The sequence below is a fragment of the Patiria miniata genome, unplaced genomic scaffold (assembly GCF_015706575.1).
Source record: "Patiria miniata isolate m_02_andy unplaced genomic scaffold, ASM1570657v1 HiC_scaffold_19, whole genome shotgun sequence".
Classification (NCBI taxonomy): Eukaryota; Metazoa; Echinodermata; class Asteroidea; order Valvatida; family Asterinidae; genus Patiria; species Patiria miniata.
Genome location: NW_024037057.1, coordinates 2,440,077 through 2,467,079, shown reverse-complemented (window position 1 = coordinate 2,467,079; position 27,003 = coordinate 2,440,077). Strand labels below are relative to the sequence as shown.

The 27,003-nt window shown below is 42.0% G+C and overlaps 3 protein-coding genes and 1 pseudogene across 6 annotated transcripts; 1 reads left to right on the top strand and 3 right to left on the bottom strand.

The window, feature by feature from the left end:
* The window catches only part of LOC119726009, a 31,467-nt pseudogene extending 14,279 nt beyond the window's left edge, over positions 1-17,188 (top strand).
* LOC119725316 (methylthioribose kinase-like) lies at positions 208-8,573 on the bottom strand. 2 transcript variants are annotated; one of them, XM_038196699.1, is made up of 9 exons: positions 8,076-8,573; positions 6,721-6,832; positions 4,985-5,110; positions 4,428-4,554; positions 3,509-3,680; positions 2,564-2,789; positions 1,965-2,121; positions 1,455-1,557; positions 208-900 (listed from the first exon to the last, which is right to left on the bottom strand). In XM_038196699.1, the coding sequence occupies exons 2-9, from the start codon at positions 6,799-6,801 to the stop codon at positions 750-752; spliced, it is 1,143 nt and encodes a 380-aa protein (XP_038052627.1). In that variant the 5' UTR covers positions 6,802-6,832; positions 8,076-8,573; the 3' UTR covers positions 208-749. The 2 variants fall into 2 exon arrangements, with proteins under 2 accessions (XP_038052627.1, XP_038052626.1); XM_038196698.1 differs by lacking the exon at positions 8,076-8,573 and adding an exon at positions 7,009-7,101.
* Positions 17,189-17,278: 90 nt separating the features above from the next.
* On the bottom strand, positions 17,279-21,768 carry LOC119725314. 3 transcript variants are annotated; one of them, XM_038196695.1, is made up of 2 exons: positions 21,403-21,768; positions 17,279-18,895 (listed from the first exon to the last, which is right to left on the bottom strand). In XM_038196695.1, the coding sequence occupies exon 2, from the start codon at positions 18,891-18,893 to the stop codon at positions 17,997-17,999; it is 897 nt and encodes a 298-aa protein (XP_038052623.1). In that variant the 5' UTR covers positions 18,894-18,895; positions 21,403-21,768; the 3' UTR covers positions 17,279-17,996. The 3 variants fall into 3 exon arrangements, with proteins under 3 accessions (XP_038052623.1, XP_038052622.1, XP_038052624.1); XM_038196694.1 differs by having other exon boundaries at positions 21,408-21,768; XM_038196696.1 differs by lacking the exon at positions 21,403-21,768 and adding an exon at positions 20,725-20,847.
* Positions 21,769-23,184: 1,416 nt separating this feature from the next.
* LOC119725315 (uncharacterized acetyltransferase YvcN-like) lies at positions 23,185-26,708 on the bottom strand. Its single transcript, XM_038196697.1, has 2 exons — positions 26,497-26,708; positions 23,185-24,750 (listed from the first exon to the last, which is right to left on the bottom strand). Exon 2 carries the CDS (start codon positions 24,741-24,743, stop codon positions 23,847-23,849), a length of 897 nt encoding a protein of 298 aa, XP_038052625.1. The 5' UTR covers positions 24,744-24,750; positions 26,497-26,708; the 3' UTR covers positions 23,185-23,846.
* Between the last annotated feature and the right edge of the window lie 295 nt (positions 26,709-27,003).

Below are 27,003 nucleotides of genomic sequence, written 5' to 3'. Positions count from 1 at the left end.
TGTGCTTACGATCGCGCGCGCATGGATATTTATATTATTACGTCACTAAGTTCAGCAACTTTTTCCTTCGAGGTATGCGTGCCTTTTGCTTTACTTACTGCTTACGGTCTCCATGAAATAAACGGAGGCTCTAGCTACGTATTCATCATGTGTTAGTATTTTAAAGTTGGCCTATACATGCTTTTTAAAAATTTTGTAATTTTGTTCTTCTGAAAAATTAAAGGGAATTGTTTATTATTACAGGCCTTAAAACAGTTTTTACAAAAGTTGTTTTAAATGGAGCGCTCCAGTTCGGAAATTGCGCACACTATTCAGAGAGAATTAGGAGCGTCCCGCTCTTAACTAAAAACTTGCAATTAATTAATATAGATACTTGTTTGGTTTCTTTCGTGTGATGTCTCAGTGGAAAGCTCATAACTGATGTGATGCTAGAAATTAATTTTATCAATCCAGTTTGAAAATCTATTTTTTTTAAGATGTCACATCTAAAAAGCGCGATATACCAACTCTGCGTGAAATGCAGATGTGAGAAACTTTTGGTCTTTAATTTGCATTGGTCTAACATTTTTTTCAAATGTCAGTGGTTCTTTCTGTCCCTTTTAAAGATACATATTGCAAATAACTAGCTTTAGTTTTTAAAGCCCTATCTGAAAATACTTCCGCCAACATATGCAGCACACTATGCAGTCTCCATATTCTCGCAAATTCTTACAAGGTCTCGCTGACACTCGCAAGCTAAATTACATGTATCATTCGTCCTGCTCCACTAAATATCGCTTTAGATCTTGAGTGGTTTGGATTTTCTCGTAGTCGCGGATCAGTCGCTGCCCTACCCGCAGGCACCCCTGGTCAGTCAATGGCTCGTTTAGACCCTCATCTGGCTCATGGAAGCCCCAGACCCTGCAAGCATCCAGAAAAAAATCAGCCCTGAAATAAGACTATTGTCAACCTTTCCGTTGCCTTACAGGAAAGTGTTGTCTTTCATGCAAAGCTTTCTTTGAACTAGGTGAAAGAGTAAAAGGGATTTTGATCACTTTCAGCGGTCAACGCGTCAAAGCCACTTCTTAACTTGAAGAACTCTGGTGCAAAGTTAACTTAAAGGGCCCACGCAGCACAAGTGTGGGGACGAAGGTCCTTTCCGTTAACCATCACTTTCAGTCCCTCTATTGCCATTTCCAGCAAATGCTTTTTGTGGGTTAGGCGATCTTTTTGCTTTTCATTAGCTATGTTCATAATCAGAAATGGTAAGCCATGTATATAAAGGCCATGTATTAGTTACTAGAGATACAGGAATGCTTTTTGTTTTAATTATGAGCCCGACAAATTGGACTTCATAGAAAGAAGGGTAACCAACGAAGCCAGGCCTCACCTGTCCTCATTCTATATAATTAGAAGTTGGGTTTCCAGACTTATCCTGAGCAAACTGTTCTCAAGAACGCTCACAGAAGGCTTACCTGCGTATGAGTCTGGCGCCCGTGAAGCCAGCCGTTTCTGATATCGTGCGGGCAAAATCTGCATCGCTCAAGTACTCCCTAGCTTCCTGGAAATATGCGTCCACTGAAAGAAAACAAATGATATGACAACTTTAACATTTTTTGAACAGCGTCTGGCTGTGCTCCACGGTAAGACATGGGTTGTTTAGCGGCTGCCTAAAGCGCCCTTACATGCCTTCGGCTCCACCACGATGTTAGCTGCGTACTTCGCAATTCAGCTTCTGCTGTGAGTAAGGACGACTAGCTGCCACTCAGTAAAAACTCAATCACTTAAAGCTGTTTGGTTGAATTGTTGCAATGTTAAGAGTAGGTAAGTTAATATTATATTTTCCACTGCTTTACTAATAGGGAAGGTACCACACCTAGAATCATGTCAGTTTCACACAATTTACCTTTTCCCAAACCAACGTTAAAGGCAAGGCTACTGGTCAAGGCAGTTTCTTTTGGAACCACTGTCCTTTATATACGTACCGATGTCATACAACGCTGTCTTCAGCTGTTCGTGGTAGGCCGGCGCGTCTTTTACTGGATAGCACTTGTGGTCGAAATAAGGCTTGACAAAGTTGCACAACATGTGGCCCAGGTCCGTGCCGGCAGGTCCCATGTGCGCCATCTCGAAATCAAAAATCTGATTACAAAGGAATAGTAGAAAACGACTTGGACTAAATTGAACTTCAGATGTCTTGTGATTGACTCGGGATTGACTTGTAATGACTTAATATCTAGTTGTGATTGACCCGTGATTTACCGAATTTGTCGCCAAACGATCTGATATCATTGTTGATCATCGTATACGGTTCCTTAACCATCAAAACATGGGGAGAGACACCAAAATCAAGCTTCTGTTAGTTTCCTGAGACCTAGATATGGGCAGCAGTAACATAAATATCGGTTAACGGCCATTTTGAAAAATTGCCGGAATGCATAGTGTACGCAATATTTTTTTACAATCATCCGGGTTCCTTAACAAATTGGTAACACTCGCGGAGGTTTTCTGAGAGGTGCAAGAGTGTTACCGTGGACTTACATGCCTACATCCAGTTATGTTCCTCCACTAGTTTTCTACGTACCTTGATGGAGGAACCCATGATCATGACGGAGCTGGTGTGGAAGTCGCCGTGGGCCAGGCAGTCGTGGTTCTTCTCGGCCACGGACCGTAGCTTGAGCCAATTGGGGTACAGGGTCTGATCTCCGGTGAACGCCTCCACCTCCCGGGCGTACTGCCCACCCTCGCCCTTCTGGTCGATTGGGTCGTCGAACAGGACCGTGGTGCGAATGAACTGCATGTCGTTCAAGCTGAATGAAGAAATTATAGCCCTGGATATGTAAACTACACTGTAAAAACAGTGTTTAGCATTTAAACACATCAGAACGTGTTTAGAGTTTAAAACGTTTAGGAATGTGTTTCAATTCTAAACGTTTACCACTTTTTAATGTTGTGAAACTAAACGTGTTTACGTTTTGGACATGTGCTTAGGATTGTATATCTAAATGCGCTTAGGAAGTTGTTTAAATGCTAAACATATTATTCATTGAACATGTCAAACGGATAATGTGTGTCACAGAAAAAGGACATCTAAACATGTCATGATGCTAAACGTGTGGAAAAAGTGGGTACAGAATAAGTGTTTAGAAATGTGTTTAAATCCTAAGCACCATTTTTACAGTGTATTGATTTTGTTTTTTCAATCTATCTTTAGGTTTGACTGTCTGGTTACATGAAGCAATTTCGCTTGAATATTTGAGCGAAGCTAGTGGCACATAGTGTTTTGCCAAATGAATCACGTAAAAGCAACCATAAAGGCTGGACTTGAACCTACAATCCGCAGAATTCTCCGTTGGAAGTGAGTTATGCATCTCCAGACAATCATACAACGGAACTTCATCAGTTGGTTTTGTACCACGGATGAATAGCCCGTGTTCTAACCGGATAGCCTACCCAGAGCTGCGGCTATGTTTATTGCCAGCCGTTGTTTAGGAGACTTGCAGCCTAATAGACAAGAGATTAAACTCACGTGCAGAACTGAATCATTTCACGATGGGAAGCCTCGTCGATTGTGACTCGGTGGGTGACCCGGTGCAGCTTGGCGATACGGCGGACCAGCTCCCAGACCAGGGAAATGTCGAACCGGCCCAGGTTCAGCTGCTCCCTTAAGAGCTGATAGCCACCAAGGTCCTCCAAGACCACTGAAAGAAAAAAAATCCTGAAGATTCACCAATGGGAGTATGTCAACTTTAACAGTGGCGAGACGGGAGTTGAGGGCATGATGACAATACCCAGACCGAGTCTTGCCTCATCAGCATTAAGAACTTAATGGGTTGCCCTCTTCCAAAAATGAGGCACCCCCAAAAGCCAATCACCTGCAAATTGGCCCCCAATTACGCCGCTGGCCAAAAACGAATATACTCCCAAATATTTGTCATGGAGGCTACACCTGATGACATGCTCTCAAAGATGCTACTCTGACAACAAATATTATTTCTAGTAATGCAATAAGGGCCTAGTAATGAATAAGTAAAGTCCGTCTCGAGCCAATAGGGCTCTTCCTGCTGGTGTTTATCAACGGTTTTCTGGGTAAGAAACGACTGAGAGTATTCTATCCACACTAGACTTACAGTCATGGTTGTTGAGAGGCAATTGGCCCAAGTTTGCAGAAATCTCAACCCTGTCAATAAGTCGGTACTTGTATCTCTCCGACACCGTACTTTATGACCAATCGTGCCCAAGGGTCGATTTATGACAGTTACGTCAACATTGTCCTTGATTTGGTACTTTCAAGATTAAGATTCATCGGTCCAAGGTGCTGCTTAGGAACATAATTTCAACTTAACCCATGATTTGGTAGTTCCAAGCTCTCTCTCGCTCATTTCAGGACCCATCAGACCCAAGGCGTGTCTTCCGACGAGACAAACGAAGCTGTCATTTTAACTTACTGAAGTTTTGGTCAGGTTGGTGCAGGTACGGCGTGGGTACTGAGCCGGGCACGATGGTGTCCATCTTCCGCATTGCCCAGATCTCCACACGCGCTCTCTCTGGGCTCAGAGGCTGCATGGTAAACGCCTGCAGTTGACACGAAACCGTCGATTTTGAATGTGCTATTGCTGTTTAAGACCCAGTAATTAAGAGCAATAAGCAGTTGGCAGTTCCCCTCAAGAGAAGTAATAATTCTTTTCGAATCAGTTAGTTTCTCCTTTGATTTTTCATTTTTTCTTTCTGTCGTTACCTTGAGTGACTTTCAGCCTTATTACGTGCGAATTCCATTTTAAGCCTAAATCAGAACTGCATCAGTTTAAGTGGATCCGTACATTCTCAAAGCTCCCGAAGAGTAGTATTTTTTTCCAACTGGTACCTGGTGTCTATCAGTTTATAACTGAGAGATACAGGCAAGAGACCCAATCAATAAGTTTGGATTTTGGGCATGATTTCTGAATAATACTTTAGCCAAGAAACTACTAGTTAATTGTTTCTTGTTATTATGTCATGGAAGTACCTTTACATACGGCTCGCTGTTCTTCACCACGACTGTCAGTTTATCGTCCTTGTCGCTCCGCACCCGGTACACGAAGTTGATGACTCCACCGTCGATGAGCTCCACTTTAGACCCTGGACCAAATTTCTGCACACGAAGAAGAGAAAATACTCAAGTAGATTCTTAGCTGCTGAATATCAAAGTCAAACGGGGCAAACTTTTAATAAGCCTATATTAGCACGGATCCAGGATTTTTCCAAGAGAGGGGGAGGAGGTGGGTTGTTGAACTCTTACAATTCTTCAAGGGGAGGGGAAATGCATAATGATCAGTTGCAGAAAACACATAAAAGACAAAAATGCCTAAAGCAGCATATCCTGATATGAAACAATGTGATAACAATGTTCAGGGAAGTACATTTTGGAATCCACCATTAGGCCCTATTTAATTAATTAACTTTGGTCAACCGGTGGGAGGGGGTGTTATAAGCCACCCCATCCATCCCCTTGGATACCCCTTGTCTATCACAGTCAGGGGCAGGGTCCATAATTCTTAACGCTAACCTGCTAGGGTGTATGGAAAAGTATATTATACTTGGAGGGTTCAAGACCGCTATGGTTAGTGCATATTAAGCCGAATCACGTCAATCAAGAGTCGAATCAGAAGGCTGTCGCTCGTCGACTCCCCAAATACGATATAACATGCATCGCGGAGATGAACAGCAAAAAGGGAACTAGCATTGCCTCAGTAGACTAGCTCGTCACTGGACACGAGACTGGGTTATTTGTGATGAATTTGAGACTTGACTTGTACCCTGACTGTATTGTGTTCACTGTCAGCCTAAACTCTTAATAATGCTAAGATTTATTAGAATGGAGCATGACAGCCATGATAACCATGCATGTCGCTGAATTGTATGAAAGCAATAGCTGTTTTGAGAGCTGTTTTGAGGGCGGTATCATTTCACCATGTACATGACAATATCCTTTCCTGACACGAAGATATGACGATTTCATGCTATGAAGATTTCATGGCATTAATTAGAAAAAATACATATTTTTAACAGATATCCACATGGAAACTACATCATGTCTGGCGTTTTTCTGTTGTCCTTTCCATGACTCTGTGGGCTTTGTGTCCCGCAATGAACTGTGTGCGTAGCCACAGTCGTGCACACGCTCCGATCATCAGTTAGGGTTATACAACAAAAGCAATGCGAAGTACAACAAAAGCAACGCGGAGAATAGGCAGTTGGGGAGAGGTCATGCATGGTCATGAGGCTTTTGTATTCATATTTTTGACAACCATGCAGAGGAAAATACGTATTGATAGTTTTTCGTTTTCGATGTGACTAAACAAAGTAATCTTGCTTTTATATTCTTCCATAAACTAAGCACCATATTACTTGGAAATAAAACAATACATTTGCAAAGCCGATTGATTAATCTGTTAATTGATTAATCTGCTGTATGGTTACAAATATGTTGGGATAGAAGTGAAGCAAAAGCTTTTAAACTTCTCCCCATATAACAGACAAAACACATAGGGCCTAACCATAGTAACAACCATGAGTACATGTTCCTACATGAAACACAAGACACTTCAAAATACGTTGAGTGAGACCAGACAAGGTTTTGTTTTTGATTGATACATCATTGACCAAAAGTCGGCTGGAAATGCATCGAAAGTTGACCAAGTATAACTCGGAATCGACTATTTTCGGTGTGGCACGCACCGCACCGTTTTTCAGTAAGCCTACCTCTAGTCCCGGTGTCCTTGCCCACACGCTCCAGTCAATGACTGGTGCTGTCTTTTCCTTGACGTCCACGGGCGCTGCCATTGTAATTACGGGTGCTCGATCTGATCTGCCCCTGCTCCGAATTAGGAAAAAGTAGAGGATCAAAAAATGATTTCCAATGCTCGCTATTGGACAATTGAGGAAACAATGATTTCCGATGTTATGAAGAGAAAACACGCTAAGGGATAAATAGTGCCAGGAACAACAAAGGCTATATATCAGCACCCTCCTAATTAATATAGGGCCTACATCGACATCATGGACGCGTACACAATTGTAAAGACATCAGAGCATGTGGTACAGCAATCCCCGGGCGAAATGAAGTGGGAAACGCAGGGTTCGACCTTAACCTTTTTCCCACTAGCCAGCAAGGCTACTGAAACAGGCTTACCTAGCCCACAGACATTTTCACTAGCCCGCATGTTTTTCTTTTATAGAGTCTTTCATAAACAACAATGTGCATACATGTAAAACGTGTAATCCTGAGGCAATCGTGTCAATATGTTTAATAAACAGAAGGTTAAACCTAGAGAGTTAATAACATTAGACACACATTGATACAGGTTTGCTTTCTGAATTTAATGATTTATGTCTTCCTGTCCTTTCATCTTTGTCGTATCCCAAAAATGTTTGACTCGCGCCAGCCGGACTACTTAAGGAATCCCGCCGCTGTTTTGACTAGCATTTGGCTATATAGCGGACTAACGCTAAAGTCGAACCCTGTAATCGGAAACTTTAAAATGTCTCGGCTGGGATTCGAACCGGGCCAACTGGACTGAAACGGGAGCTAGTGTTCTTTTTTTTGTTGGGGGGGGATTTGTCTTCCCCTTTGCTTCTTAATTCCCGGCCCTGTTTTTTTTTCCTGCGAAAAATTAACATACATCGCTTAGTCGGTGTCATAGTTATTCCTTGTATTTTTTTTGGCATGGGATATACGGTCCAACAAACATGTAAGGTAAATCGTTTGAAAGGAGAATAACATGACGGATCACACTACATTAATACATTGTTGAATACGAGCACGATATAGAAAATACCACTATCAGAGCCTAAATGTTAAACATATTCTCTCTTTGTTCGTACATTAGCTCATAGAGCAAGGAACAGTTGATGAGCTTAATTATTCCTCCAATTTCACATGAAATTATATATTGCTGACATGTACACTGTCGATATTATATCGATCATTAACACAGCCATAAAACTGAGTCATGGTACAGATAGTAAAGGTAGAAAAGGTTTTGATACACATCTTTATCTCATTGATCTATTGCTCCTTCCACCTGTTCCTCTTCCACTACATGTCATATGCCTACCTGAAGCGTTTTCCCTCAAAAACTTCAAGAAGTGAAGGCGTATAACTCCATGAGGGTCGAGTGTTGAAGACCTCCAATGGATTCCAAATCCCTACCGACTGATGCAATCACACAGTTTGAAAGGGGTATAGAACAACAAAGCAGGTCTCCGTTTTTTTTTTTTTTGTAAAGCCGCTCAACCGTCTTTCATTCAGACACGAACGGGTCAAAGTGTGTTTTTTATTTAGGAGGAGTGCCACGCACTTGAACCTGCACTGTAGTAACACTCAAAGAATTGCGCATCTTGCTGGCCTGTAAATAATGGGACGGCATGTTGGGTTTGAACACGTATAACCCAGAGGCAGAATCTACTGTAGGAACATGGCAGCCGCTAAAAAAAAAATGTTTGCTTTACCTTGAATACTCGAATTGTTTGATTTGAACGTGGTCACGAGCAGCTGTTTCATTATTAGGCCCAGTGACAAGAAATCTACACGGTCGGGATGGAGAGCCACTGTTAGAACGTACGGAGGGCACAGCAGGCGGCTTGACCTACAATTGTCACGGCCGATCACCCCCACCCGCTGGGCCATTTTGAGATTATGAATTGGCACTTGACACCTCTGTTATCGGAGTACTTTCCATTCACTGCTTCTGGCGGGAAGCTTTTATTTTTAACTGCGAGCTAGTATAATTTTGTGATGTCATTTGAAATAACTCAGTACAGTTTTTAAAGGGAAGTTAAGTCCGAGAACCTTTCCGTTACGAACTGACGCGTGCGCATATGGTCGTTGACTATACGTGGTGCAGAAAAAAAAATACTCGCAGGAAGGGGTCATTAGGTCCGCCTCAGGTTGACCTCAGGACGACACAGATCAGTCGGCGACTGATTTTTCATCGGATCAAGCTGCGCCTGAGCTACGACCGCCGGGAACACCTCAGTCGCCGATTTTGTGCGACCTGAGTTTACTGCGACGATATTAAAGCGATCGGCATCAGTCGGCGCTAACAAAAAAAAAACCCGCAAGAGTAGGAAATCTTCAACTTCAACACGATTTCTCAGTGTTGTGACCTGAGCATTACTTTTCTGCTTGATGCCGACAGTTCCGTTGCGGTTCAAGCAAATCGCGGGTCGACCTGAAGGGCGGCTTTAGGCTGCCATGTTTTGGTTACCTGTTGGGTTGGTGGTTATATAGTTCGTGATGATACGGGGGTGTAGCAAGCTCATTTTTTTTTTGGTGGGGGGGGGGCATTTCTTGAAAAGGGCACTTGCTGAAATGTAGACACTTGTTTTTTCTCTGGACACTTGGCCTCCGTAAAACAAAATGAGTGGGGGTGGGGGGCTGGTACCATCAGTCGATGGGGGCGCTGTTCAAAACCGACAATTATACACACTAACGGAAAATTCATGCAATACATGCTCGAAATTTAAAAAAAAACACTCGTAACAGCCGCGCGCTAGTACAAAAATGGCACTATTTTTTTAATTCTTAAAAAAACCACTTGTTCAGAGAAAGATGGCACTTGTTAACAAAAGAAGGGCACTCTTTAAAAATATTGGGGGTGGGGGGCGCGGGTAAGCAGTGGTGAGGAAAGGCCATTTGAATGAAAAAGGGCAGTCTTTGCAAAATATTTTCTGAGCGCACTTCACAACAGCAAGGTTGGGAGCAATATATTCCTTTATTCCAATGCATGGGTGTTGCCCGGATTTTTCTATCCAAAAATCCTTGCAATTTATCTGCCATATTCTCAAATTAACATTCTTTTCTAGGGTAGGTCGGGGGGGGGGGATATTTGCCCACTCCAACCCCATTAACACCCCTGCAGACGCCCATGCTGTTAAATGTGCCTTAAATTAATCAATAAGACCTTGCACCTCGTCTTTATTTTCCTTTATCTTTTTTCTCCTGTTTTCCTCGTTCGGGCTGGGGAGATGGGGAGACAAGCGATGGGGGGGGGGGGGGGGGGCGCCCCATCCTGGCGACGTCCATGCTCCAATGGCCACCGTGTCCGATCGATCCCCGTTAGTTGTTCCACAATTACTGAGAACCTGTAGTCCCCCAAATGGTTATAGCAACATAATACTATATTTCTTTTGAGTGATGCTTATTGCTCATTACATGCACACTCCTTACATGCACACTCCTTCCCAAGCAAATTTTATTATAGTTTTTTTTCCGGCCAATTTCCTGAAAAGTTCATTCACTTCTGAAAATGGGTCATTCATTTTCGTCTGAATTTGAATTCACGTCCTTAATCCCATTTCAATTCTTCAAAAGTTCAATTGTTTGTATTGTCCGTGCATTCGGTTTTGAGAAACAGACGGCCAAATACGTTATGCATTCATTTACGCAAGCATACCTTTTCTAAATTGATTTCAGGTACAGCTAATTTGATTGACGGTTAATGAAAAAGAAACCCCTAATTGTATCTGGTGCCGAATGCATTAAACTAAAAGTGAAATCGAATGGTGAATGTTCGAAATCGCCCTCTAAAAGCGAAAAAGAAGTCTTGTAAACGAATCTGAATGAACATAAACGAAAGGTGCATGCTCAATAACATAATTGATTGAACTGAAATGGAATCGAATGATCTGGTATCGAAAATGAAACGCGTGTTCCGAGCGATTCTCAAATTCAGACGAACACGAATGACCGATTTTCAGAAGTGAATGAACATTTTAGGAAACTGGCCGGGAAAACCTTATTCTGGAAACCTTAAACTACTCCCATAAAACGCTATTAAATTGAAGAAAATATTGCATTGTTTTTCTAAATCACTAACATTAGTATGAAAACAACCATCAACAAAGAGTAACATTGGTAATTTCATCTTCACTGACTGTGTAAACTTTTTCCCCGGTATAATTTGTATGGATTTTAGAGAATTTGTGCGACGAGGGTTGGTTGTACTACGAAGGATCGTGCTACTGGGGAAGCCTTTCTCAGCCTAACGTGGACTTCATGGAAGCTGAAGAAATCTGCCGCCTCTCGGGATCTTATTTGGTAAGTGAGGTTGGACTGAACAAAATGTTAAGTTTGGTTCTTCAAATATAAAAATCCATCTCTCTCTCGGTGACCCTATGCATGATATTTGAAGGGCACCCTCCTCTCCTCTCTTGAAATTTCAGACATAATTGTTTTATACAGAGTGTTCCAAAGAAAGTTGCAACATTCAGAAAACAAATAATTTAAACCGTGTGATATGTTTTTCTTCGTTGAAATTATATATTGCATTAAATATTGATAATTTCTCCATCTACTCCTGTTAACCTAATTCTGTTTGGGTCCCTCGTTCCAGAAGCGCATTCAATTTTAAATTGTGTAAACAGCTGTTTATTTTACTTGATGAACAACCATCAGTGGCGGCGCTGGGGGGGGGGGCTAGGGTAGGGGGCGTTTGTATTCCCTGCTCCCCCAGTCCCCCCCCCCCACCCCCCCCAGGAAAAATCAAACAAATTAGAAAAAGGAAGCAAATAAGGTAAACAAAATGAAACCACTAAAGAAAAGACTGGAAGTCGATATTTTCACTGTACATTACATGTCTAGTTTCAACTGGAAACCGTCGGAATGGCCCCAGAAACGCTACTATTCAAACATATTTATGAAACTTGAACATCGCCTCAAGCGTCAATTGATGTCCAGCCACTCCCCTTGCATCCTCTTTACGACTTTCTACATTGCCCCCAACATTATTTCTTTGCCCCTCACTTGCCACCCCCCCCCCTCAAAATTGTAGAGTCTGGCGCCGCCACTGACAATCATGTTTACAGGATGGCCAATTTAAAGTCATGTATTTACTCTTCACCTCCAATTTTAGGCGAGTATTTTGACGTCAGCTGAGAACACCTTCTTCAGAGACACTTTTCCCCATCCCTCGAAGATCTGGCTCGGGGCCCACAATGCTGACCATGAGAACGGTGTGTGAAGACCATGTACCATTAGGCGACCTGAAAGATATATGCATCTTCTACATATTAACCCACATTTTTTTATGGCAACATTTTGAAATCAGTAACATATCTCGAGACACGCCGCAATGCAGTAGAGAACAGTTTGCAAGCAATTCGTCAGCGTTTTCACGAAAGTACGAATTAGGCCAAGAAAACATTTTTTTTTTCAAAAGTCTTTTTTTTTCCGGCCGAAGTTTTTTGGTCAAAATATGTTTAAATCAACGAAATCGTGACAATCAAAATAAGGGAAATTTCACCTGAATCGTATTTTGAGTATTTTTACAAAGACACAAATTCAAAGTCTATCACGTTGTTTTATGGGGCAAAAGCAATGCGCGGATGGAATTTATACGGTTTTACGAAAAGACGCGCGCGCGCGAAGGGCAAAACGCGGCCGTATCATAAGTCCAACGAAGTCCGAAATTTGAGACTTATGAGACTTATGAGGCGGCGGACTTATGAGGCATACAATTTTTTTATTCCGCCTCATAGGTCGGACGCCTCATAAGTCCGACGCCTCGTAAGTCCGACGTCGGAAAAACGAGGCGTTTAATTTGTCGGACTGACGAGGCGTCGGACCGATATGAGGCGTCGGACTTATGGGCCTTTATTTGGTTAGGGGATGCGATTTTGTCGGACCTATGAGGCGTTGGATTTATGAGCCGACCCCGGCAAAACAGCAGGCATGTGGGATTTTGAGTTGTCACGAACGGACAAATCTCTGTGGCGATAATTTACTCCGCAATAAAGTAGTCTGTTATTATTAGACTGTAATTTGTACTTCTTTAAAGTTTAAGATCTCAACTTAACTGTATCAAAAAGAACTCGGCATGTGGTCCAAAATAGGTGCTGTATCTCAAAAAGTGACCCACTTTAAAACCCGTTTTCCTCAAAACCACTGTTCAACACCCCATGGCCCAATTCGTCCCTTCGTGAAAACGCTGACGAATTGTGACAAGGTCTTTTAATAATATGGTAGCGTGAACGTATTGGGCTACAAAAACGCAAGAAAAGGTGACACACAGGATTTCAAACTCCTGAAGAAACTAGAAACTCAAATTTATTAACAGCAAATAGTCCCACAACTGCTGATTCCTAGCATAGAAAAGCACAGCTGCACAAAATGAATTACATTGTAACAACTTGGAGTAGCCAAAGCTTTTAGTAGTCTATTCATAGAAAGTATCTCCGGAGCGCGCACTTAGCCAAACAAAAGAACTAGGTCATCGCACCTGTGACCCAAGTAAGCAAAAGCAACAACAAAGTGATATACAAAATGTCCGTTACATACATGTAGGCTCCTGTCTAAACTGGATTTAAATTAGATGCTGGGTAGTGACTGCAACGTTAGCGTCAGTAAGCGCAACATGGTAAATATCACTGTAGGCTCCTTCAACGTCTTTTACGTTCCTTGGCAATGTTGAGTTAAACACGGGTAACGCTTGGCTCATTGTAGCTTGCTTAAGCATTTGGTTTGTTTTACATATAACGTTCTGTTTCTGATTGTTAACCACCGAGAAACTTCACAGAAGCGCTAACATTTTCACCAACCGGTTGGCAAAAATGTTAGCGCTTCTATGAAGTTTCTCGGCGGATTACATTTCGAAATAGAACGTTGTTTATTGTTTATTCAACACATTGACATCAACAAGTAAAATGTCTCCGTACTTATTAGTTTGAACCCACTCATTCATAAATTTATGATCTGCTGATGGAAATCATTATCATTTTTTTTTCATTCTCAACAATTTGGAATGCTCTGTTTTGGTATATTTTCAGTTTAGTACTTCTATTTTTACATACAAATAATATAATGTAATGTGTTCATTTTTCTGTTCGTCAACCTAAAAAAAATCGTTTTAGTCAAACTTTTATTTTGCTTTATTAAAAAAACAAAACTCTGACTGTTAAAAAATCGCCGTGTGTAAAACACTCTTGATGTCACCAACGCTCGAGTAACTGGTACCCGCTCTTGTTACTGCTCCTTTACAGGCGATTATCTCCAGTCTTTGCACTGGACGGATGGAAGCTTCCCTGGTTTCCGGGAGTCGGTTCTGGACAACGCCGTGCCAGACGCCGACAAGCACAAGTGTTTATCGATAGAGCACGCCGGCGGCGAGTGGGCGGTGAAGCAGTGCACCGAGAAGAAAGGCGTTGTCTGCAAGAAGTATCCACGTAAGTATTGTGCCAGATGAGGGCGCTCTTATTTTGTGTGGTCTTGTTAGACTAGACTAATCCCAGCACAAGCTTGGTTGCATACCAGAAATTAGAAAGCCCAATTTGGCCTACGATGGCCAAATCACGATTTGTATACCCTTAATTTGCTATCAGAGCATTTTGTGCGCCATGAACTTGAAGGTTTGTTAAAAAGATGGGTGGAAGCCGAGTATAATGTAATGACCAACGGATAAAGTATCACCAACCGATAATGTATCAATAATAATTGACCGATACTGTATTACTGACCGATAATGTAACACAAATTGACCGATAGTGTAGTAGAATGTACTGCACTATCAGTAAACTTTTGTTACATTATTGGTTAGTAATATAGTATCAGTATCGGTGAATTGTGTTAACATTATCGGTTGGTGATACGTTTTTCGTTGGTTACTTACTACATTACTAGATGTAAGAAGCCTAACACATTGGTTGTAACAACTCGACATTCGACATTTTAACTTGAAATTGCATTAATGTTTGATTCCACAGACTTTTCACTTGAGTTTGGACCGGGAGAGGGCGCCATCCACTTGACCCACGTGGACTGCCAGGGCTGCGAGGACCACCTGAATCAATGCCGTCACGGAAGCTGGCATGACGTCACTGCTTGTGACCACTTACAAGATGTGGGCCTGAAATGTTCAGGTAATATGCAAATTAATTACATGTTACACCAGTGTTGTAGTGTTGGATTAGTGTTTCTACAAACAAAAGAGGGATAATAGGGGTCCCCGATTGTAGGCAAATTCACACTTGTGTGTGTTGCTGATGTATGGGTAGAATTGCTTTCAGTAATAGTCTGGTTCGGTTTTTGTCTTGTAGTTGTGTGCCCTACCTACGAGACCAACGCCAATACTGATGCTCGCTTCCCATTCAAGCCCCTGGACCCCGCCTCGCTCCTGCTGAACTTCAAGGCCCAGACAGGCAGCACAATCCAGCTGATTCTATCCGGTGGAGAATCTGTAGCCGAAGCCGTCTACACGTTAAGTAAGGATCTTGGTTAAAGACGTCACTTAGCGTGCGCGGTTGCCATTCGTGTAGACTGGTTCCCAGGCATATCCTGACGAGATTTTGGTGACATAATTTTAAGTGACAGCGAGTGCAGGATTTGTCCCATTTCCAAAAGTGCCTGAAGTTTTCCCATCGCATTTTCGTTGATATTATTTTTTATAACTATTCCTTGTGTCAAGTCTTGAAAATTATAAATTCATTAAATCGACGCTTGCATTTGCATAATTTCATCCCAGGCGTAGTACCAAGCCTGAGCGATGTTATGTCACGTTCTTTTGGAAGTGATAACTACCTGCTTTTAGATAACAGACGTCGACAGGTCAGGGAGACAGACGATGGGCCGCGCAGTATTAGGCTGTGTCCGAAACGGGCGTCCAGAGCTACGGCTACGCCTATTGTCAGCGCGTCCCCGCGTATTTTCATGGGCGCAGACATGTATAGCTATGCAGATAGTACTCCCTCCGACTCCGACGGTCGATATTTGGGCATCACCACTTCGCGTTGTACTCAAGGACGGATCCAGAAGACAATTATTTTTTTTTTTTTGGGGGGGGGGGCCTAAAAAAACGTGGTCCCCAAAGAGTGCGTCAAAAAATAAATAAAAATACGGCGTGGGGTCAGGGCCCGCTTAAGGGCCCGGATTTTTTTTGGATTCTAGATGTTCTGTTGCGCGATCTGAGGCAATGTCCACTTTAACCTTTATTTCGAAGTCACTAAAAAAAAACTAGATTCTTTTTTTTGGGGGGAGGGGCATGACCCCCTTTGGCCCCCCTCCCCCGGATCCGCCCTTGGTCGTACGAGGATGAACTACTGCGTACCTCAAATTGACCGATATAAATCGATTGATGGAGGGGCAAGGGGGACAGGTCAACCAAATAAAAAAAAATACAAAACCCTATTCCAGGTAAACATTTTTGCAGCACTCTAGGACCTCCAGTTGGGGTTTAATGGACCGATCCAGTAAGCCCCTCCCACTGCGCACGTGGGCAAATTAACAGGTGCTCCTCTCCAATGCAACACTGCATTTTTGCTGCCACGTGCATCATACGCGCGTGCACGCATGTCGGACTTTTGTGCAAGCATGTCGGACATAAATCACGGCTGTGATTGGTCAGAATACCATGGGGCGGTGCTTACTGGATCGGTCCATTATAACGAAGCGTTTCACGTACTTCTTTGCTCACAGCACTCTCAGCAGCCTCTACGAGTTTCATCTACCATCACGACAGTGCCACATACAACGACGTGAGGGTCATTGAGGACCTCTTCGACGAGAACCAACAACGGGGGTTCTGGGTCACCAAGACCGACGAAACCATCCGGCTGGGAAGGCAGACAGACAGCGAACCGCTGCTTGAGTGGACGGACGACCAGTCTGTGGAAGTCTTGGGCGCCCTGTACGTCGGGTTTGCGTCATCTCAGCCGACCAAATGGCAATTCACGTCCTTCTGTGGTTAAAAAGCGTTGTTCCTTGTTATCCCACAAGAAGAAAAAAAAGATACGTAGAGCTTCTTGTTTGTTTTGATTTTAATATACCTTTATGTATATCCGTTGTACATTAGACAGAATGATGAAAATAACATTAATTGATAAAAAGTGTTCAATATCTATCCAACCAGATAACCACACATCTCATCCAACATCACATTTCCCCCAACCCATCTAAATCAGTCTTCTCACCCTATCCCTCCAACACAATCAACCTACATGTGCCTTCTTTTCACGAAACTTTGTGATATCCCTTATAATCAATTTGGGCGATTCACAATGAAGTGCGCCACCAAGAGTTTGCCACGAGGAGTCCATTTTTCAAGTTTACGGTCGACAAAATATGGCCCATTTGAATGAGTGTCAGCAGACAACTTGATCTAATATGTTATGAATTGGAGCATAGCGTTCTGCCGCCTTACAAAAACACAATATTGATAGCAAGAAAAGAAAAGGGCAACATATCCTCAAATCATACGCTTACGAAACTACTGACCGGAAAAACTAACAATTTTAAATGTCCCGCGCTGCAAATTTGTCGACCATTTCCCACAATATATGCACTGGGAAAAATGAACTCTCTGTGGCAAACTCTTGGTGGCCCACTGCATTGTGAATCGCCAGAATTATAATAGACACCTCCACATGACGAATGAACAATTGTCTCTGAAATTCATCAAACGCAGACCTATTATACTTTGTGCTGACGTTTCTACAACTATTTTATTTTTACTGACGTTTCTACAACTCCGATTTCGGCGATTACTTTCGCAGACTTGAAAAAGTTCGTAGTCTAAAGTATCTGTTTGATCATGTGCGTACACAAGTTACTCATAACGCAAACAAAAGCAATATGATCATTTGCATTGCCCCCAAAAAGTAACCTAGCGAATTATTACCAAAACCCTTCTTGGATTAAAGATCTTATTGGTACCAAACACCTCCTGAAATTATTCAATCTGGGTTGCTGTCGTTCCGAAGAAACCACACTGATCGATAGGAAATACAATTTGTTGACGACAAAATCGTGTTTCGTAATACATATTTTACATTTTTGTTTTTGTGTACTGTTTTCTCAAAAAGTGTAACATACATTTAAACATACTGCTCTGGATTTTGCGTGGTGTTATTTATACGACACTTAATGCGTGAAAAGCAAATCATCTTATATGGATTCAAGTATCTAATAAACAGATGAACTGATTTCATTTTCTGTTGGTATGTTACTCACTGCACATTTTAACAAGTCGGAAACGTGATTCACAAAGCTATTTTTCAAACTTGAGTGTGACAGTCTGTATAGCCCGCTGTACAGTCTCCGCAGAAAATTGTGGGAAGTGAACCTTATACACCTCCGCCAACTCTTGAGGGGACGAACTGCGCTTCTTGTTGACCTTACCACTGGCGTCTTCCTCCACGTTGGATGTGCCGGTGATGGCAAATAGCTTCCCGTTGCGGAAGACTACTGCCTTCAATTTAACCAAGAATTGTGACAAGGCCTCAGGGCCGCTCTCCACGGTGTGGATGTTCTCCATGTGGGGGGCAAAGAACTCGATATCCCGGAACTCCAATTTGAACTCCAAGAACGTGTACCAATCGTGGACGACACTTCTCGGTGGGCCGTCGTAGTCCTGTAATGATTTGTGCATCCATCGGAAGCTGCCATCCGCGTCCTTCACGAATTTATGGACTAGATAGCTGGCCTTGTATAAGGGCGACTCCTTGTCAAAGTCCATTGGGATTGGCTCAAACACGGGATGCCCGCAGCCAACATCTACTAGATGCAGGTCGCCCGGCCGACTCAGATTCTTGACCACTGTTGACAGATGATTGTTCGGTTTTCCCATGAACGTGCATCCAATGTGGTAAACCTCAAATCCTAGCCTTTCCAACAGCACCTTCGTGAAGTAGTTTATCTCGAAGCACAGGCCGCCCCTCCGAGTCGTCATTTCGACCTTGATCTCCTGGAAGGTCAACCCGCGTCTCTCTGGTTTGGGCGTGGCGATCGCAGTCACACTCTGGAAGGGAATCTTGGACATGAAGGCAGCGATGAGGTCACGCAGGAAGCTGACCCGATCTCTCGCTAAACTATCCATGGGTGAGTGCATCTGTAGGACGCCCTCAAGAAACTGCGTCGCCTCGGATAAGCTAAGGTTGCCTGCCATGTCTGGATTGAAACAGAAAAGCAATGTACGATTTTTTTTTATCCCTGTTCTGTAGTCTTTGATATCCCCGGATATCGAGCGAAAATAGCCACCAGAGACGCAGGTGAATGCTTTGCGTACTGGCTTTGGACAGCAATACACCACAATTATAAACACTTATAATCAATTGAAAGTATGTCTTAATTACAAGAAATAACTAAGATGGAATATAGCCATGTGGAAGATAGATGAGTATATAAAAACGCACTTGTCCCACTTGCGATCGTCTGGTGATCAGATGGATGGGCATAATGAACAATCGTTATTGCAATTTGTTTGATATTCTGTACGTCCAGCATACGTTGTGGTTGTTCAAATATGGTTAGGTTTCTGAATCTGATTTCTCGAAACCTGCGACGCGTCCTGCGATCCATTTCACACGTCGTATGTGTATTTATAGCACAATGCGGTGACTGTTGCATGTATTAATTAAGTATACAGTAACTATTCGTCTGATAGTTAAGAAACAGTCGTCGGATCTCCGCTCCAACTTGGTTTCAAAACGTAAAAGAAAATGGCGAACGTGTGATGTATTTTATAATGTAACCGTTGAAAATGCACCTTTGTGTCCCAATAAACATATTTTCAGTTTTCATTTTGCCACTTTTATAGGCATTTTGGTGACTTTCAATTTTTTTTGGCTTAATATGCGAATGTCCATATTCATGACCAAAAGTGTGATGGCATATTAGGCAGAATTGTTAAAGCTATTTCAGCACCACAATTTAACAAAATTTCTGATATTCTGCTGTCGTAAATTTTCTTTTCTTTGATTATTCTCTGTTGTTTCGGTACATGACAGCAAGTCAGTGAGGAATTTTTTTCTCACAAATGTGTTCAATGAGAACTTTTTGGGTTCAGAATTTGAACAGAAAACCCCTAAAGTAAACAGTGCTTTCCTGAAATGACATCATAAGCAACAGCTCCCTCATTTGTCAGGAAATGTATGGGAAATTTAAATGTAAAAAAAAGAGGGGGTGGGGGGCTCGAGCCATACTTCCAAAGGAGGCGCTGTTAAAATCATTTATTAACACTATTACATATAGTGTACAAATAACACATAAAATAACCGCTGGCTCTGTCCGTATTTTGTGCACAGGCAGACATTATTTTTGGGGGTGTCAGAGCAGGAGGGGGGGGGGGGTTGGATTATTTTAAAAGATATTTCTATGATTTTTGTTCTTTTGACAGGGCTGGTTTTTTTTACCCTAAATCCCCCGCACAGGATGCGATATTTTTTCTCCCAAACGACATCTACATATGGGTGTACTCTATGGCGTTTCGGACTTAACTTTTATAAAAAAAAAATGAAGAAGAAAATATAAAATTAGACAACTGAAAAGTGACCTGGAACATTATGCAATTCAGACTTTATTTCCCTTAAAAAAACCATCCTCCGAAGCCTCAGGTTAGAAAAGAAAAACTATCGAGTGCAAAACCGTGATTCGAACCCGCAACCTCGCGGTGCAAAATCACAACTCTGTATTGGACTGACCAAACGTGACTTGTGGATAACAATATGCACACATGTACAGGGCTTGCATTTCGGCAGTTTCACCTAACCCATCGTGTGTGTCCACTAGTTGTGTGTGACCTTCCCCTATAGGAAAAACAAATATCGGAGTGCCATTGCCCTATGATAATAGATTGACCAACGATTATGATAAATTCCTCATGCACTGACACATTCCCACCCAGCTATTCTATAGAGGTACTGCTATATTTCTCTTGTTGCGCCCCCCCCCCCCCCAAAAAAAAAAACACCACCCCAAATAGCAGTGAGGTTTCTTACTTGAAATTCCGGACACTTTCAAATAGTTGAACACTAGCTCGAGAGACAAGATAAACTGCAGTGTAGACGCAAACCTCAAATACACAGCGATCCGTCTTCCATGGCATAACCTAGCCCCATAAATGTGGCATATTTACTGGACTGCCTCCGTAAACATAGGCCACACATCCACATGTACAAAAACTAAGCCTAAATGTGAAAATCAAAATTTGGCAAAGTGCGACACGTTTTTGTACATGTGGATGTGTGGCCTATGTTTACGGAGGCAGTCCAGTAAATAGGCCACATTTATGGGGCTAGGCATAAATTAACCCCGTGCACACAGCAGATACTACGTGTGCATGCGTGTACAGTATATCACCCACAGCATAAGTGTAACGTGAACGTTGCACGTCAGCAGCTGCCTATGAGAAGCAGACAACGCTACGAACAGCATGGAGACGTACGTGCATGCGGGGCAAACGTGCATACATGTAGTAACCTATAAGCACCGCTGCTTTGTACAGGCTCCAGAGTGAAATGATTTAGTCTGAGATATGGGGTGGAAAGATTCGAGCGTAGAAACCGGGGTCAAAAAGAAAGCAACCTTTTGGGAGGGTGGGCAGGCAGGGCGGGAAAAACAAATTGAACGGCGACCTTCTTGGCCCAAACTCGAGAGGATAAAACAACCTGCCTTACCTTACCGTTTCTGCTTCACCTTACACTGTTCATCCTTGCCACAGCCGGATTAAACTTCTGACATATTCTCTTCCGCCCTCAACGTCGCTAGCGGTTCAAATAGCAGTGAGGCTATATCTTACTTGAACAGCCGGATATACTCTCAGATGGTTGAATGCTTGCTTGAGTTAAACGAGGAGCTGCAGTAGGCCTACAGGTGCAAACCTCAGTTTTCCGTTTTAAGACTAAAGACACAGCGATCCGCCGCTCCATAGCATGACCCGGTGCATGCATACGTTTATACTGGCTATATCACCTATTATGAACCAAGTATATAAAGTGTACTTCGAACATCAACATCTGCCTATAAGAGGTCAATGCCGTGAACAATAGAAGAACGTGTCTGCCGGGCAAACAATTTCGCAATGGTCAAACGTGCAAATGCATGCATAGTATCGTGTCGATAGACTCCATTGTAAGGCTGACACAGTAATACAGTAGTATGCATTGTTAATTTTGTGCTGTTCCGTTATAGATTAGCAATGTACAGTAGTTAGTGGAAGTAGAAGTAGTAGAATGTGGTACAGCGCAAATGACCATTTTCTGTGTGAATAACGTACAGCATAATCATGACATATAACCCAGGTCCCTGCAAATTAAAATAGAATTCCCAAACCCCAGACCATCCCTTGTAGTCCTACGGTGGCTCTTATTGGACACCACAGTCATCGAAAGAATCTGCGCGGCCATCATATTTCCTTTATAACCATGAGGCAAAATAGTAAAAAATATCTGAAGTGTTCATGTGTTTTCATACGCCAAACTTTTTCTGATACGTCAATTACGTATAAACTAGTAGTGCACTTAAAAGAGATTTTTAATGAACCGTATTTTATTCAATCAATCAATCAATCAATCAATCAATCAAAATTTTAACTAATGCTCGAATTTCAATTACTGTTAAATAAAGAAATGAATAGAATTGGCCAAAAGCGTTAAAAGTAAAGACAAATGGAAATAAAAAAATATATATATGCCCTTTAATTTTGTAACAGAGCATTGAAATTCGTGAACCCCCAAAACATGGCCTTTTGAATGTTGTGTTTCACAGAAAATATGCTCGGTATGATTGAAAGTTACATTATAACTGAAGAAGAAATTCTAAACTTCATGTCAGTGAAAAAAAAAAATCGCCGTCATCGATGCCGAAACGTCAATTCTGGTTACTGTCAAAGCTGACCTTCAAGTCTGGAAGAAATTGCTTGAAAACCTCCCCAAATGTATGTATTTATCCTAATTTTTAGGAATTTACCCAAGTTGTAATTTCACGAGTAGATGAACACTTAAATCATCTAAGTATATTTCGAAATTCAGCTTAATCTGTTGTTGCGGACGCTAGTGTTACACCTGGAACCATCTCAAAGAAAATTTTTGAAGAGGATCAAAAAAAAAAAAAAATAAATAAAAATATGCCGACCAAACCATGTACATTGTTTAGCAAAGCGCTACGGCTTTCCGAGTTTGGCCCGGCACGCAATGATGAAGGGCATATTAGCATATTCATTAGCGTCACTAGGCGTGACATGGCGTGGGTCTCGATCGGTATCGACTAATGAAAGCCGGCAAAAGGATGACATTTCTTAACAACTCGTGATGGAGGCTTTTATGCAATGTTTACTGCACACCGTAATGGATAGGAACCTCATTAATATTGGTGAGGCTTGAAAAGATTGATAGCTATTGCTCACCCCAGTGTTACAATTTTTAAAATTGCATGTAGCCAGGCCTATTTTTTTTTTCCAATTTCAACGAAAAGTAATAAACATATCACAACGACTTTTAGCACATACTTGGATCATTATAGGGGAATTAAATCCTAAAAGTTGCAATGAGATACGGTCTTTCAAACGGTAGAAATTATTTTCAAATATTTCACCCGCCACCCGTGTACAGGTAGTTTCATTCAAAATAAAGCGTCACATAACCTTTGGAATTTGCCCTTCGCAACCATATGGCTGGGTGGTGTAAAACTAACCGGAACATAATTTACGTTGCTAGAGCACCAACCAAGAATATTTGAGGTAATTAATAGACTCCTTTATCAGGACAGAATAATTATGACCAAAATTTTCCCGCGAAATAATACAGAATGTAGTATTGATAATTGTGATCGCGCGTGGCGGGAGCAATGATCATGGATAAATAATTAAAACTCGGATTTTGCATTTTTCAATCGAATTTTAAACTATGATTGCACACCTGTTTTAATGGATGTTATTAACTCAGTTTCCAGAACTAATTTTTGAAATTTGAGAGTGACCTGCTGTTTAGCCTGCTGTACAGTCTCTGCCGGAAACTGCGGAAAGTGAACCTTGTAAGCTTGTAAGTAAATAAACAGATTAACTGTATTCATTTGTATTGATATGTGTTAACGTTGTAACAAGTCCGAAACTTGATTCACCAAGTTATTTTTCAAATTTGAGGTTGACAGTCTGTATGGCCTGTTGTACAGTCTCCACGGGAAACTGTGGAAAGTGGACCCTGTACGCCTCCAGCAACTCTTGAGGGGACGATATGCGCTTCTTGTTGACCTTACCGCTGGCGTCTTCCTCCAAGTTGGACGTGCCGGTGATGGCAAGTAGCTTCCCGTTGCGGTAGTCTACTGCCTTCAATTGGACCAACATGATTGACAAGGCCTCGGGGCCGATCTCCACAGTATGGACGATCTCCATGTGGGGGAAAAAGAACTCGATATCCCGGAACTCCAATTTGAACTTCATGAACATGTACCAACCGTCGACGACAATTACCGATGGGCCGTCGAAGTCCCGGTACGATTTGTGCATCCATCGGAAGCTGCCATCGGCATCCTTCACGAACTTATGAACCAGAAAGCTTGTCTTGTACAAGGGAGATTCCTTATCAAAGTCCAGTGGGACTAGTTCAAACGTGGGATGCCCGCAGCCAACGTCTACCAGATGCAGGTCGCCCGGTCGACTTAGATTCTTGACCACTATTGCCAGATGATTGTTCGTTTTTCCGAAGCTGGTGCATCCAATGTGGTAAACCTCGAATCCTAGCTTCTCCAAGAGCAACTTCATGAAGGAGTTCATCTCGTAGCACAGACCGCCCCTCCGAGTCATCATGTCGAACTTGATCTCTTGGAAGGTCAACCTGCGTCTTTCTGGTTTGGGCGTGGCGATCGACGTCACACTCTGGTAGGGAATCTTGGACAGGAAGGCAGCGATGAGGTCACGCAGGAAGCTGACCCGATCTCTGGCCAAACTTTCCATTGGTGACTGTATCTGCAGGACGCACTCAAGGAACTGGGTCACCTCGGTTAAGCTAAGATTGTACGCCATTTCTGGACTGAAACAGAAAAGCAATGTGCCATGCTTTTTATCCCTGTTTTGAAGTCAGTGATAGATCAATCAAAAATATCCACAAGAGACGCTCGGGTATGATTGGCCTAGCTTGTTCTGATCTGAACAACAATACACAACATAGTGGTGCGGCAATGCCCCAATATGCCAAGGGATTGTGCAATTTGTGATAAAAACATGAAACCCCGCATGTTGGTTCTTCATGTCATGAAGTAAATTTTAAGACAGGCAACCATTTCATAGTTGACCTCTGGTGACCTTTGAGAGGTCAATGAATTTTACATGCTCTATTCATAACGTTTGTTCTCAAACTTTATTTCCTATGACCCAAGTCTATGCCATAGGTCTTCATACATTGCATTGGAAATTAATGATCAGACGTGAGCGCACTTCATGTCTGACCTTTGGTGACCTTTGAGGGGTCAATGACATGTTAAAACTTGTTTATAGCTATTAGTAAGAGCTTTTTCTTTAAACTCTTTTTTTCACAATTCATGTCTCTTATGTAAATACCATATTTCTTCATGAGCCAAGTCTAAAACTTATATTAACATTTAAAATATTCAGATGTGGGGACATCATATCTGAATTGGTGATACACCTGTTGAAATCAATGAACTCAGTATATCTTTAGTTGCTGTTATTTGACATATAGGTATTTCATGGCCAACTTCCTCAAATGCTTATTCACTTCTTATAATCGGTCTTTCATTTTCGACTGAATTTGATAATCGCTCTGAACACGCGTTTCATTTTCGCTACCAGAGCACTGGATTCCATTTCAGTTCAATCGATTAAGTAATTGAGCAGCACCTTTCGTTTATGTTCATTCAGATTCGTGTACAAGACTTCTTTATCGCTTTTAGAGGGCGATTCCAAGCCTTCATCATTCTATTTCACTTTAAGTTTAATGCCATCGGCACCAGATACAATTACGGTTTCCTTTTTCATTAACAGTCAATCAAATAAGAAAAGGCATGCTTGCGTAAATTAATGCCCAGGTAACGTAATTGGCCGTCTGTTTCTCAAAACCGAATGCATGGACAATGAAAACGATTGAACTTTCATTGAATTGAAATTGGATTCAACACGTGCTCTCAAATTCAGAGGAAAATGACTGACCGATTTCCAGGAGTGAATGAACATTTCAGGAAATTGGCCCGGAAAACCTATATTAATTCGTCAAAACGCCATTTCTTCGTGACCCAAGCCTCAATAGTGCAAAGAACGGTATTGTTATGAATGTTATGAATCTAGACCTCCAAAACCGTTTTGAGGTGACCTCTGACCTCAGTCGTTTGTCCTTGTCCATTCTTTGGTTGAGTGTATGTTCCCAGGTGAAATACATGGGCCTTTGTTACAACTCATAATGTAGTAACTAACTGATAATGTATCAATAATCACCGATTATGTCAAACAAATGGACGGATAATATCACAAACTGATTGAGTAACAAACAATGACGGATACTGTATTGAATGTTTATCACTCAATTTTTGTTACATTATTAGTCAAGACCGGTAATACAGCAACAACTGATTGGCAGTGTAGTCGGTCAATTTATGTGACATTAATTACGGGTTGGTGATCTATTACGCGTTGGTTACTGAATAATCAGTTGTAACACACATGATAATTCCACGTGTACTTACAAATTCGGCCCTAACTATTGTATTTAGATGTGCCATGCTTTTTATGCAAAAACAACCATAGCAGTGAAGTTATATCTTACTTGAACGGCCGGATGATACTCTACGATGGTTGAATGCTTGCTCGAGAGAGAAGGGGGGCTGCAGTAGGCCTACAGGCGCAAACCTCAGCTTTCCGTTCTAAGACTAATGACACAGCGATCCGTCTTCCACAGCATGACCCGATGCATGCATACGGTACATACTAGCTATATCACCCATGAACCAAGTATAAAGTGTACTTTGAACATCAACATCTGCCTATAAAAAGGTCAATGCCGTGCACAATAGAAGAACGTGTCTGCCGGGCAAACAATTTCGCAATGGTCTAATGTGCAAATACATGTATAGTATCGTGTCGATAGACTCCATTGTAAGGCTGACCATGGGCTGACACAGTAATACAGTAGTATACATTGTTAAATCTTGTGCTGTTCCGTTATAAATTAGCAATGTACAGTAGTTAGTGGAAGTAGAAGTAGTAGAATGTGGTACAGCGCAAATGACCATTTCTGTATGAATAACGTACGCATAATTCGTGACATATAACC

What these genes read in the sequence shown, in the direction of transcription:
- LOC119725316 (XM_038196698.1), bottom strand. An exon ending in TCATGGGTTCCTCCATCAAG is followed by an intron (nt 2,122 to 2,563) that starts GTACGTAGAAAA and finishes CTTTGTAATCAG; the next exon opens with ATTTTTGATTTCGAGATGGC. An exon ending in GGCGCCAGACTCATACGCAG is followed by an intron (nt 901 to 1,454) that starts GTAAGCCTTCTG and finishes GGATGCTTGCAG; the next exon opens with GGTCTGGGGCTTCCATGAGC.
- LOC119725314 (XM_038196695.1), bottom strand. Translation starts at nt 18,893, where the DNA reads ATGGCAGGCAACCTTAGCTTATCCGAGGCGACGCAGTTTCTTGAGGGC.
- LOC119725315 (XM_038196697.1), bottom strand. Translation starts at nt 24,743, where the DNA reads ATGGCGTACAATCTTAGCTTAACCGAGGTGACCCAGTTCCTTGAGTGC.